Here is a 12,226-nt window from a genome sequence, read left to right on the forward strand (position 1 = left end):
TCACTTTTTCTGAGCTGTCAGTCGCTGTCAGCCATATTGCTTTCCATGGTCACGCCCAGGAATCGCCTGTCTGCCTGTGACCCCGTCTGACCCTCTTCCAGCGCTCCCTGCCACCACTTCCTGCGTCTCACCTTCGCCCCATCTCGCCCCGTTTCCCTGCAGGTGGCCAGCACAAGGGCCAGGAAGGCTTTCCCATCATGCCCCGAGAATGACGAGAGCGACACCTCCAAGTCTGTAGACATTCAGAACAAGCAGATGATCGAGTGGGCGCTGGGCGGCTTCCAGCCATCAGGGCCCAAGGGCTTGGAGCCCCCGGAGGGTGAGAGACGGCAGGTGTCTGCTGGAAGACGGGCGACATGGGATGGTGGGCGTGCGCCCCCTACTGTTCATCCTATTTACCCTTTCATTATGTCTGCAGAGGAACGCAACCCCTACAAAGAGGTCTACACCGAGATCTGGGTGGAACCCGAAGCCGCGGCTTATGCCCCTCCCCCTCCTGCGAAGAAACCCCGAAAAAGCACAGAGAAGCCCAAGGTCAAAGAAATCATCGATGAGCGGACTCGAGGTACGACGGGGGGCAGCGCCCACAAATTCAGTGTCTCCCCGCCCCCTGCCGGTTCGGTGTGTCTCCGCCCCCTGCCGGTTCGGTGTGTCTCCGCCCCCTGCCGGTTCAGTGTGTCTCCGCCCCTGACGGTTCAGTGTGTCTCCGCCCCCCTGCCGGTTCAGTGTCTTTCCGCCCCCTGCCGGTTCAGTGTCTTTCCGCCCCCTGCCGGTTCAGTGTCTTTCCGCCCCCTGCCGGTTCAGTGTCTTTCCGCCCCCTGCCGGTTCAGTGTCTCTCCGCCCCCTGCCGGTTCAGTTTCTCTCCGCCCCCTGTCGGTTCAGTGTCTCTCTGCCCCCTGCCGGTTCAGTGTCTCTCCGCCCCCTGCCGGTTCAGTTTCTCTCCGCCCCCTGTCGGTTCAGTGTCTCTCCGCCCCCTGCCGGTTCAGTGTCTCTCCGCCCCCTGCCGGTTCAGTGTCTCTCCGCCCCCTGCCGGTTCAGTGTCTCTCCGCCCCCTGCCGGTTCAGTGTCTCTCCGACCCCTGCCGGTTCAGTGTCTCCCCGCCCCCTGCCGGTTCAGTGTCTCTCCTTCCCCTGACGGTTCAGTGTCTCCCCGCCGGTTCAGTGTCTCCCCGCCGCTTCAGTGTCTCCCAGCCCCCTGCCGCTTCAGTGTCTCCCAGCCCCTTCAGTGTCTCCCAGCCCCCTGCCGCTTCAGTGTCTCCCAGGCCCTTCAGTGTCTCCCAGCCCCCTGCCGCTTCTGTGTCTCCCAGCCCCCCGCCGCTTCTGTGTCTCCCAGCCCCCCGCCGCTTCTGTCTCCCAGCTCCCCACCGCTCCAGTGTCTCCCAGCTCCCAGCCCCTTCAGTGTCTCCCAGCCCCTTCATTGTCTCCCAGCCCCCTGCCGCTTCTGTCTCCCAGCTCCCCGCCGCTTCAGTGTCTCCCAGCTCCCCGCCGCTTCAGTGTCTCCCAGCTCCCCGCCGCTTCAGTGTCTCCCAGCTCCCCCCTGCTTCAGTGTCTCCCAGCCCCTTCAGTGTCTCCCAGCCCCTTCAGTGTCTCCCAGCTCCCCGCCGCTTCAGTGTCTTCCAGCCCCTTCAGTGTCTCCCAGCCCCTTCAGTGTCTCCCAGCTCCCCGCCGCTTCAGTGTCTTCCAGCCCCTTCTGTGTCTCCCAGCCCCCTGCCGCTTCAGGATCTCCCAGCCCCTTCAGTGTCTCCCAGCCCCCTGCCGCTTCTGTGTCTCCCAGCTCCCCGCCGCTTCAGTGTCTCCTAGCCCCTTCAGTGTCTCCCAGCCCGCTGCCGCTTCTGTGTCTCCCAGCTCCCCACCGCTTCAGTGTCTCCTAGCCCCTTCAGTGTCTCCCAGCCCCTTCAGTGTCTCCCAGCCCCCGCCGCTTCAGTGTCTCCCAGCTCCCCGCCGCTTCTGTGTCTCCCAGCTCCCCGCCACTTCAGTGTCTCCCAGCTCCCCCCTGCTTCAGTGTCTCCCAGCCCCTTCAGTGTCTCCCAGCCCCTTCAGTGTCTCCCAGCTCCCCGCCGCTTCAGTGTCTTCCAGCCCCTTCAGTGTCTCCCAGCCCCCTGCCGCTTCAGGATCTCCCAGCCCCTTCAGTGTCTCCCAGCCCCCTGCCGCTTCTGTGTCTCCCAGCCCCTTCAGTGTCTCCCAGCTCCCCGCCGCTTCAGTGTCTCCCAGCTCCCCGCCGCTTCAGTGTCTCCCAGCTCCCCGCCGCTTCAGGATCTCCCAGCCCCTTCAGTGTCTCCCAGCCCCCTGCCGCTTCTGTGTCTCCCAGCTCCCCGCCGCTTCAGTGTCTTCCAGCCCCTTCAGTGTCTCCCAGCCCCCTGCCGCTTCAGGATCTCCCAGCCCCTTCAGTGTCTCCCAGCCCCCTGCCGCTTCTGTGTCTCCCAGCCCCTTCAGTGTCTCCCAGCTCCCCGCCGCTTCAGTGTCTCCCAGCTCCCCGCCGCTTCAGGATCTCCCAGCCCCTTCAGTGTCTCCCAGCCCCCTGCCGCTTCTGTGTCTCCCAGCCCCTTCAGTGTCTCCCAGCTCCCCGCCGCTTCAGGATCTCCCAGCCCCTTCAGTGTCTCCCAGCCCCCTGCCGCTTCTGTGTCTCCCAGCCCCTTCAGTGTCTCCCAGCTCCCCGCCGCTTCAGTGTCTTCCAGCCCCTTCAGTGTCTCCCAGCCCCCTGCCGCTTCAGGATCTCCCAGTCCCTTCAGTGTCTCCCAGCCCCCTGCCGCTTCTGTGTCTCCCAGCCCCTTCAGTGTCTCCCAGCTCCCCGCCGCTTCAGTGTCTCCCAGCTCCCCGCCGATTCAGTGTCTCCCAGCTCCCCGCCGCTTCAGGATCTCCCAGCCCCTTCAGTGTCTCCCAGCCCCCTGCCGCTTCTGTGTCTCCCAGCCCCTTCAGTGTCTCCCAGCTCCCCGCCGCTTCTGTGTCTCCCAGCTCCCCGCCGCTTCAGTGTCTCCTAGCCCCTTCAGTGTCTCCCAGCCCCCTGCCGCTTCTGTGTCTCCCAGCCCCTTCAGTGTCTCCCAGCTCCCCGCCGCTTCAGTGTCTTCCAGCCCCTTCTGTGTCTCCCAGCCCCCTGCCGCTTCAGGATCTCCCAGCCCCTTCAGTGTCTCCCAGCTCCCCCCCCCGCTTCAGTGTCTCCCAGCCCCTTCAGTGTCTCCCAGCCCCTTCAGTGTCTCCCAGTTCCCCCCCCCTTCAGTGTCTCCCAGTTCCCCCCCCCTTCAGTGTCTCCCAGCCCCTTCAGTGTCTCCCAGCCCCCCGCCGCTTCAGTGTCAGATCTTACCTCTTTTACTCATTTCTCCTGATTCTTCGGTGTTTTGTGTTTTGCAGAAAGGTTGGTGTATGAAGTGCGTCAGAAGTGTCGGCACATCGAGGGTAAGTGCAGTAACATATCTCCTGGGGTCATGTGATCATCTCGTATTTTACCCACCATGTCATCACCCTTCACCTCCTGGCCTCTTAAAAAAACTAGAACAAAAGAACCGAAATGATGCCCAATATTTTGCTAAATAGTAGTATTTATTGAGGATATAGAACCACATAGGGTGGGGGGGACAAAATACCAAAAAGGCACTATACCAGGGGACGACAAAAAAGATTACAATGTACCGTGGTAACACATGAAAATAGATTGGTTGAAGTATTTAATTAAAGGCAAACTCATATAGCCCAATAATTATTTCCATATATAAATGCCACAGCTGGAATAGGAATCAGTGAGAAGGTGGTGTGACCGGTAAATGTAAGGATACATAGGTAAATAAAGTGCTGGTGCAGACATGCTAGAGGCCTGCGCAGCCAATTCATAAGCAGGCAAAAATGAAATACATACAATTATGTGCTGCTGACTTATAATAAGTCACACATAAGGCCGCATGATAATTACCTGTTGCTTGTGTGAAACACGTCCCCTGGATGCGCCCTACCCCGACGCGCGTTTCAGCGTCTGCCTTCGTCAGACCTCCCGGCCTCTGTTATGTAGGGATCTCGGCCTCCACATGTTCCTGCCTCTGTCATGTAGGGATCTCGGCCTCCACATGTCCAGCCACTTGTTATGTAGGGATCTCGGCCTCCACATGTCCGGCCTCAGTTATGTAGGGATCTCGGCCTCCACATGTCCCTGCCTCTGTCATGTAGGGATCTCGGCCTCCACATGTCCCTGCCTCTGTCATGTAGGGATCTCGGCCTCCACATGTCCCTGCCTCTGTCATGTAGGGATCTCGGCCTCCACATGTCCGGCCTCAGTTATGTAGGGATCTCGGCCTCCACATCTTCGGCCTTTGTTATTTAGGGATCTCGGCCTCCACATGTCCGGCCTCTGTTATGTAGGAATCTCGGCCTCCACATGTCCCGGCTTCTGTTATGTAGGGATCTCAGCCTCCACATGTCCCGGCCTCTGTTATGTAGGGATCCCGGCCTCCACATGTCCCGACTTCTGTTATGTAGGGATCTCGGCCTCCACATGTCCCGGCCTCTGTTATGTAGGGATCCCGGCCTCCACATGTCCCGGTCTCTGTCTTGTAGGGATCCCAGCCTCTGTTATGGAAGGATCCCGGCCTCTGATCAGAGGGCTGTTTCTGCTTGTTTCCAGATATCTGCATCTCTTGCGGCAGTTTGATCGTTAGTCTGGAGCACCCACTATTTATTGGGGGAATGTGCCAAAACTGCAAGGTAAGATCATGGAGGAAGTGTACAAAAAACTGTCAGTAAGAACGGAGCAGGAATGTCTCTGGTGTGAGGAGGAAACTGTCAGTAGTTTGGGAGGAGAGGGCACTGTGTGTGGCAGGAGCTATGCTGGTGTAATTGTGAGATCTTTTCCTGCCTTTTCAGAACTGCTTTTTAGAGTGCGCATACCAGTATGACGACGACGGATACCAGTCCTACTGCACCATCTGCTGTGGAGGACGGGAGGTGCTCATGTGCGGCAACAATAACTGCTGCAGGTGAGAGCAGCACACCCAGGAGCTCATCCTCATGGGACATGACCTCTGGTGACCTACAAAACTGATCTGGGTGTCTAGACCTGGAGGGAACATGGTTAGTCTCTGGTCCCTTTGGAAACGTGGTTAGTCTCTGGTCACCATGGAAACGTGGTTAGTGTCTGGTCCTGGCGGGAAGGTGGCTAGTCTCTGGTCCTGGTGGAAAAATGGTTAGTGTCTGGTCCTGGTGAAGATGTGGTTAGCGTTTGATGGTGGTAGGAACATGGTTAGTGTCTGATCCTGTTGGGAACTTGTTTACCGTCTGGTCGTGGTGGGAATGTGGCTAGTTTCTGGTCCTGTTAGGAACTTGATTAACGTCTGGTCGTGGTGGGAATGTGGCTAGTTTCTGGTCCTGTTAGGAACTTGTTTACAAGTTTGTTTACAGTTTGATTACCGTCTGGTCATGGTGGGAATGTGGCTAGCTTCTGGTTCTTCTGGGAACTTGTTTACTGTCTGGTCCTGTTGGGAATGTGGCTAGCGTCAGGTGGTGGTTGAAACTTGTTTACCTTCTGGTGCTGATGGGAACTTTCTTACTATCTGGTCATCGTGGGAATGTTGCAAGCGTCTGGTCCTGGTGGGAACTTGTTTACCGTCTAGTCCTGGTGGGAATGTGGCTAGCGTCAGGTGCTGGTGGAAACTTGTTTACCGTCTGGTCCTGATGGGAACTTGCTTACTATCTGGTCCTTGTGGGAATGTGGCAAGCAGCTGGTCCTGGTGGGAAGTTGTTTACTGTCTGGTCCTGGTGGGAAATTGCTTACTATCTGGTCCTAGTGGGAATGTGGCAAGCGTCTGGTCCTGGTGGGAACTTGTTTATCGTCTGGTCCGGGTGGGAACTTGCTTACTATCTGGTCGTGGTGGGAATGTTGCTAGCTCCTGGTCCTGGTGAAAGCTTGTTTACCGTTTGGTCCTGATGAGAATGTGGCTAGCATCTGGTCCTGGTTTGAACTTGTTTACTGTCTGGTCCTGGTAGGAACTTGCTTACCATCTGGTCCTGGTGGTAATGTGGCTAGCATCTGGTCCTGGTGGGAACTTGCTTACCATCTGGTCCTTGTGGTAATGTGGCTAGCATCTGGTCCTGGTGGGAACTTGTTTACCGTCTGTTCGTCGTGGGAATGTGGCTAGTGTCTGGTCCTGGAGGGAATGTGGCTTGTATCTGGTCCTTGGGGGAACTTGTGTCATAGTAGGACAAGGTTAATGTCCTGTTCTCTCAGGGTTAATGTTGTTAGCCTCTCTTTTAAGATGGGAGGGCTATTTATACTCGCTCCTAACCTGGTATCCTTGTCAGCTATAGGTTTTCTGCAATCTGTATGCTTGACCTCTGAAGTGTGTGCTGGCTTGCATAGTGTCTTGCTTTCTGTGCTTTACTCTATTCATTTTCCTGAATTACTGACTTCTGGCTTGGCTTCCTTCTGAACATTCCCTGACTCTCCCTGTTGGTATCTTGTAATTTTCTTCCTACAACCTCTGCTTGTTTCACAATTCTTTTATGCTTGTCCTTTCTCTGTTTCCCCGGCATCTGGCTCCGCCCCCTGACCGCCTCCCTCTCTATCACATGGTCTAAAATCTCGTTGCTTTACCTGATCACACTGTCTCATATGTAAGGTCCCGTTGGTGATCATGTTAGTTACCCGGTGTCTGGTCCAGCTCCGTTGCTGCTGGGTGCAGTTTTCCCTGCAGCATTAATACCCGGGTATTGTGACATTTGTTTACCGTTTGGTCCTGGTGGGAACTTGTTTACCGTCAGGTGCTGGTGGAAACTTATTTACCGTCTTTTCCTGGTGGGAACTTGCTTACTATCTGGTCCTGGTGGGAATGTAGCAAGCGTCTGGTCCTGGTGGGAACTTGCTTACTATCTGGTCCTGGTGGGAATGTTGCTAGCGTCTGGTCCTGGTGGGAACTTGTTTACCGTCTGGTCCTGGTGGGAACTTGTTTACCGTCTAGCCCTGGTAGGAACTTGCGAACCATCTGGTCCTGGTGGTAATGTGGCTAGCATCTGGTCCTGGTAAGAACTTGTTTACCGTCTGGTCGTGGTGGGAATGTGGCTAGGGTCTGGTCCTGGTTGGAACTTGTTTACCGCCTGGTCCTGGTGGGAACTTGTTTACCGTCTAGCCCTGGTAGGAACTTGCGAACCATCTGGTCCTGGTGGTAATGTGGCTAGCATCTGGTCCTGGTAAGAACTTGTTTACCGTCTGGTCGTGGTGGGAATGTGGCTAGGGTCTGGTCCTGGTTGGAACTTGTTTACCGCCTGGTCCTGGTGGGAACTTGTTTACCGCCTGGTCGTGGTGGAAATGTGGTTAGGGTCTGGTCCTGGTTGGAACTTGTTTACCGTCTGGTCCTGGTGGGAACTTGTTTACCGTCTGGTCCTGGTGAGAATGTGACTAGTGTCTGTTCTTGGTAGGAACTTGCTTACCGTCTGGTCGTGGTGGGAATGTGGCTACCATCTGGTCCTGGTAGGAACTTTTTTACCGTCTGGTCCTGGTGAGAATGTGGCTAGTGTCTGGTCCTGGTAGGAACTTGCTTTCCATCTGGTCCTGGTGTTAATGTGGCTAGCCTCTGGTCCTGGTGGAAACTTGTTTACCGTTTGGATGTGGTGAGAATGTAGCTAGCATCTTGTCCTGGTGGGATCTTGAATACCGTTTGGTCCTGGTGGGAATGTGGCTAGCATCTACTGTAGTTCTAATAGAAACTTGCTTACCATCTGGTTCTGGTGGGAATGTGACTAGTGTCTGGTCCTGGTGGAAACTTTCTTACCGTCTGGTCCTGGTGGGAATGTGGCTAGCATCTGGTCCTGGTGGGAACGTGTTTACCGTCTGGTCTTGGTGGGAACTTGTTTACCGTTTGGTCCTGGTGAGAACTTGTTTACCCTCTGATCCTGGTGGGACCTTGTTTACCGTCTGGTCGTGGTGGGATCTTGTACAGGTCCTTCTCAAAAAATTAGCATATAGTGTTAAATTTCATTATTTACCATAATGTAATGATTACAATTAACCTTTCATATATTATAGATTCATTATCCACCAACTGAAATTTGTCAGGTCTTTTATTGTTTTAATACTGATGATTTTGGCATACAACTCCTGATAACCCAAAAAACCTGTCTCAATAAATTAGCATATTTCACCCATCCAATCAAATAAAAGTGTTTTTTAATAACAAACAAAAAAACCAACAAATAATAATGTTCAGTTATGCACTCAATACTTGGTCGGGAATCCTTTGGCAGAAATGACTGCTTCAATGCGGCGTGGCATGGAGGCAATCAGCCTGTGACACTGCTGAGATGTTATGGAGGCCCAGGATGCTTCAATAGCGGCCTTAAGCTCATCCAGAGTGTTGGGTCTTGCGTCTCTCAACTTTCTCTTCACAATATCCCACAGATTCTCTATGGGGTTCAGGTCAGGAGAGTTGGCAGGCCAATTGAGCACAGTAATACCATGGTCAGTAAACCATTTACCAGTGGTTTTGGCACTGTGAGCAGGTGCCAGGTCGTGCTGAAAAATGAAATCTTCATCTCCATAAAGCATTTCAGCCGATGGAAGCATGAAGTGCTCCAAAATCTCCTGATAGCTAGCTGCATTGACTCTGCCCTTGATGAAACACAGTGGACCAACACCAGCAGCTGACATGGCACCCCACACCATCACTGACTGTGGGTACTTGACACTGGACTTCAGGCATTTTGGCATTTCCTTCTCCCCAGTCTTCCTCCAGACTCTGGCACCTTGATTTCCGAATGACATGCAAAATTTGCTTTCATCAGAAAAAAGTACTTGGGACCACTTAGCAACAGTCCAGTGCTGCTTCTCTGTAGCCCAGGTCAGGCGCCTCTGCCGCTGTTTATGGTTCAAAAGTGGCTTTACCTGGGGAATGCGGCACCTGTAGCCCATTTCCTGCACACGCCTGTGCACGGTGGCTCTGGATGTTTCCACACCAGACTCAGTCCACTGCTTCCTCAGGTTCCCCAAGGTCTGGAATCGGTCCTTCTCCACAATCTTCCTCAGGGTCCGGTCTCCTCTTCTCGTTGTACAGCGTTTTCTGCCACATTGTTTCCTTCCAACAGACTTACCATTGAGGTGCCTTGATACAGCACTCTGGGAACAGCCTATTTGGTGAGAAATTTCTTTCTGGGTCTTACCCTCTTGCTTGAGGGTGTCAATGATGGCCTTCTTGACATCTGTCAGGTCGCTAGTCTTACCCATGATGGGGGTTTTGAGTAATGAACCAGGCAGGGAGTTTATAAAAGCCTCAGGTATCTTTTGCATGTGTTTAGAGTTAATTAGTTGATTCAGAAGATTAGGGTAATAGGTCGTTTAGAGAACCTTTTCTTGATATGCTAATTTATTGAGACAGGTTTTTTGGGTTATCAGGAGTTGTATGCCAAAATCATCAGTATTAAAACAATAAAAGACCTGACAAATTTCAGTTGGTGGATAATGAATCTATAATATATGAAAGGTTAATTGTAATCATTACATTATGGTAAATAATGAAATTTAACACTATATGCTAATTTTTTGAGAAGGACCTGTATACTTTTTTTGATTGTGGTGGTAATTCTTTTACCGCCTGGTTGTGGTGGGTATGTGGCTAGTGTCTGGTCCTAGTGGGATCTTGTTTACTGTCTAGTCCTGGTGGGAACTTGTTTGCCATCTTGTCCTGATGGGAGCTTGTTTATCGTCTGGTCATGGTGGGAATGTTGCTAGCATTTGGTCCTGGTGGGAACTTGTTTACTGTCTGGTTGTGGTTGGTATGTGGATGACTTCTGGTCCTGGTGGGAATGTGTTTAGCATTTGGTCCTGGTGGGAACTTGTTTACCGTCTGGTCCTGTGGGAATGTGGCTAGCATCTGGTCCTGGTGGGATCTTGTTTACTGTCTGGTCGTGGTGGTAATTTGTTTACCGTATGGTTGTGGTGGGTATGTGGCTAGTGTCTGGTCCTGGTGGAAACTTGTTTACCATCTGGTCCTGGTAGGAATTTGGCTTGTATCTGGTCCTTGTGGGAACTTGTTTACTGTCTGGTCCTGGTGGGATCTTGTTTACTGTCTGGTCCTGGTGGTATCTTTTTTACCGTCTTGTCCTGGTGGGAGCTTGTTTACCGTCTGGTCGTGGTGGGAATGTGGCTAGCATTTGGTCCTGGTGGAAACTTGTTTATCATCTGGTCCTGTTAGGAATGTGGCTAGCGTCAGTTCCTGGTGGGAACTTGTTTACTGTCTGGTCCTGGTGGGAATGTGGCTTGTATCTGGTCCTTGTGGAACCTTGTTTACTGTCTGGTCCTGGTGGGATATTGTTTACTGTCTGGTCCTGGTGGGAATGTGGCTTGTATCTGGTCCTTGTGGAACCTTGTTTACTGTCTGGTCCTGGTGGGATATTGTTTACTGGCTGGTCCTGGTGGGAGCTTGTTTACAGTCTGGTCCTGGTAGGAACTTGTTTACCGACTTGTCCTGGTGGGAGCTTGTTTACCGTCTGGTCCTGGGGGATCTTGTTTACTGTCTGGTCCTGGTGGTATCTTGTTTACTGTCTTGTCCTGGTGGGAACTTGTTTACCGTCTGGTCGTGGTGGGAATGTGGCTAGCGTTTGGTCCTGGTCCTGAGAACTTGCTTATCGTCTTTTCCTGGTGGGAACTTGCTTACCGTCTTGTGCTGTGGGAATGTGGCTAGCGTCTGGTCCTGGTGGGAACTTGTTTACTGTTTGGTCCTGGTGGGACCTTGTTTACCGTCTAGTCCGGGTGGGATCTTGTTTACTGTCTGGTCGTTTTGGTAATTTGTTTACCGTCTGGTAAATTGTGGTGGGTATGTGGCTAGCGTTTGGTCCTGGTGGAAACTTGTTTATCGTCTGGTCCTGGTAGGAATGTGGCTAGTATGTGGTCCTTGTGGGAACTTGTTTACTGTCTGGTCCTGGTGGGAACTTGTTTACTGTCTGGTTGTGGTTGGTATGTGGCTAGCTTCGGGTCCTAAGGGAATGTGGCTAGCATTTGGTCCTGGTGGGAACTTGTTTACCGTCTGGTCCTGTGGGAATGTGGCTAGCATCTGGTCCTGGTGGGATCTTGTTTACTGTCTGGTCGTGGTGGTAATTTGTTTACCGTCTGATTGTGGTGGGTATGTGGCTAGTGTCTGGTCCTGGTGGAAACTTGTTTACCATCTGGTCCTGGTAGGAATTTGGCTTGTATCTGGTCCTTGTGGGAACTTGTTTACTGTCTGGTCCTGGTGGGATCTTGTTTACTGTCTGGTCCTGGTGGTATCTTTTTTACCGTCTTGTCCTGGTGGGAGCTTGTTTACCGTCTGGTTGTGGTGGGAATGTGGCTAGCATTTGGTTCTGGTGGAAACTTGTTTATCATCTGGTCCTGTTAGGAATGTGGCTAGCGTCAGTTCCTGGTGGGAACTTGTTTACTGTCTGGTCCTGGTGGGAATGTGGCTTGTATTTGGTCCTTGTGGAACCTTGTTTACTGTCTGGTCCTGGTGGGATATTGTTTACTGTCTGGTCCTGGTGGGATATTGTTTACTGTCTGGTCCTGGTGGGAGCTTGTTTACTGTCTGGTCCTGGTGGGAGCTTGTTTACCGTCTGGTCCTGGTAGAAACTTGTTTACCGACTTGTCCTGGTGGGAGCTTGTTTACCGTCTGGTCCTGGGGGGATCTTGTTTACTGTCTGGTCCTGGTGGTATCTTGTTTACCGTCTGGTCCTGGTGGGAACTTGTTTTCCGTCTGGTCCTGGTGGGAGCTTGTTTACCGTCTGGTCATGGTGGGAATGTGGTTAGCAGCTGGTTCTGGTGGGAACTTGTTTACTGTCTGGTCCTGGTGGGAATGTGGCTTGTAACTGGTCCTTGTGGAACCTTGTTTACTGTCTGGTCCTGGCGGGATATTGTTTACAGTCTTGTCCTGGTGGGAACTTGTTTATCGTCTGGTCCTGGTAGGAATGTGGCTAGCGTCATGCCCTGGTAGGAACTTGCTTACCATCTGGTCGTAGTGGGAATGTGGTTAGCATCTGGTCCTGGTGAGAACTTGATTATCGTCTTTTCCTGGTGGGAACTTGCTTACCGTCTTGTGCTGTGGGAATGTGGCTGGCGTCTGATCCTGGTGGAAACTTGTTTACATTCTGTTCCTAATGGGAATGTGGCTAGCGTCTGGTCCTGGTGGGAACTTGTTTACTGTTTGGTCCTGGTGGGAACTTGTTTACTGTTTGGTCCTGGTGGGAGCTTGTTTACTGTTTGGTCCTGGTGGGAACTTGTTTACTGTTTGGTC

At 52.8% G+C, this 12,226-nt stretch overlaps 1 protein-coding gene across 4 annotated transcripts in view; it reads left to right on the forward strand.

The window, feature by feature from the left end:
• Positions 1 to 12,226, forward strand: part of LOC138638852 (DNA (cytosine-5)-methyltransferase 3A) — a 254,664-nt gene that overhangs the window by 225,525 nt on the left and 16,913 nt on the right. For all 4 annotated transcript variants that reach the window (XM_069728517.1, XM_069728519.1, XM_069728521.1 and 1 more), the window contains 5 exons: positions 163 to 319; positions 419 to 565; positions 3,345 to 3,389; positions 4,606 to 4,685; positions 4,845 to 4,957. In XM_069728517.1, the coding sequence (XP_069584618.1) occupies positions 163 to 319; positions 419 to 565; positions 3,345 to 3,389; positions 4,606 to 4,685; positions 4,845 to 4,957 (542 nt within the window). The remainder of the gene's footprint in view (positions 1 to 162; positions 320 to 418; positions 566 to 3,344; positions 3,390 to 4,605; positions 4,686 to 4,844; positions 4,958 to 12,226) is intronic.

Source organism: Ranitomeya imitator, chromosome 5 (assembly GCF_032444005.1).
Source record: "Ranitomeya imitator isolate aRanImi1 chromosome 5, aRanImi1.pri, whole genome shotgun sequence".
In the NCBI taxonomy this organism is placed as follows: domain Eukaryota; kingdom Metazoa; phylum Chordata; class Amphibia; order Anura; family Dendrobatidae; genus Ranitomeya; species Ranitomeya imitator.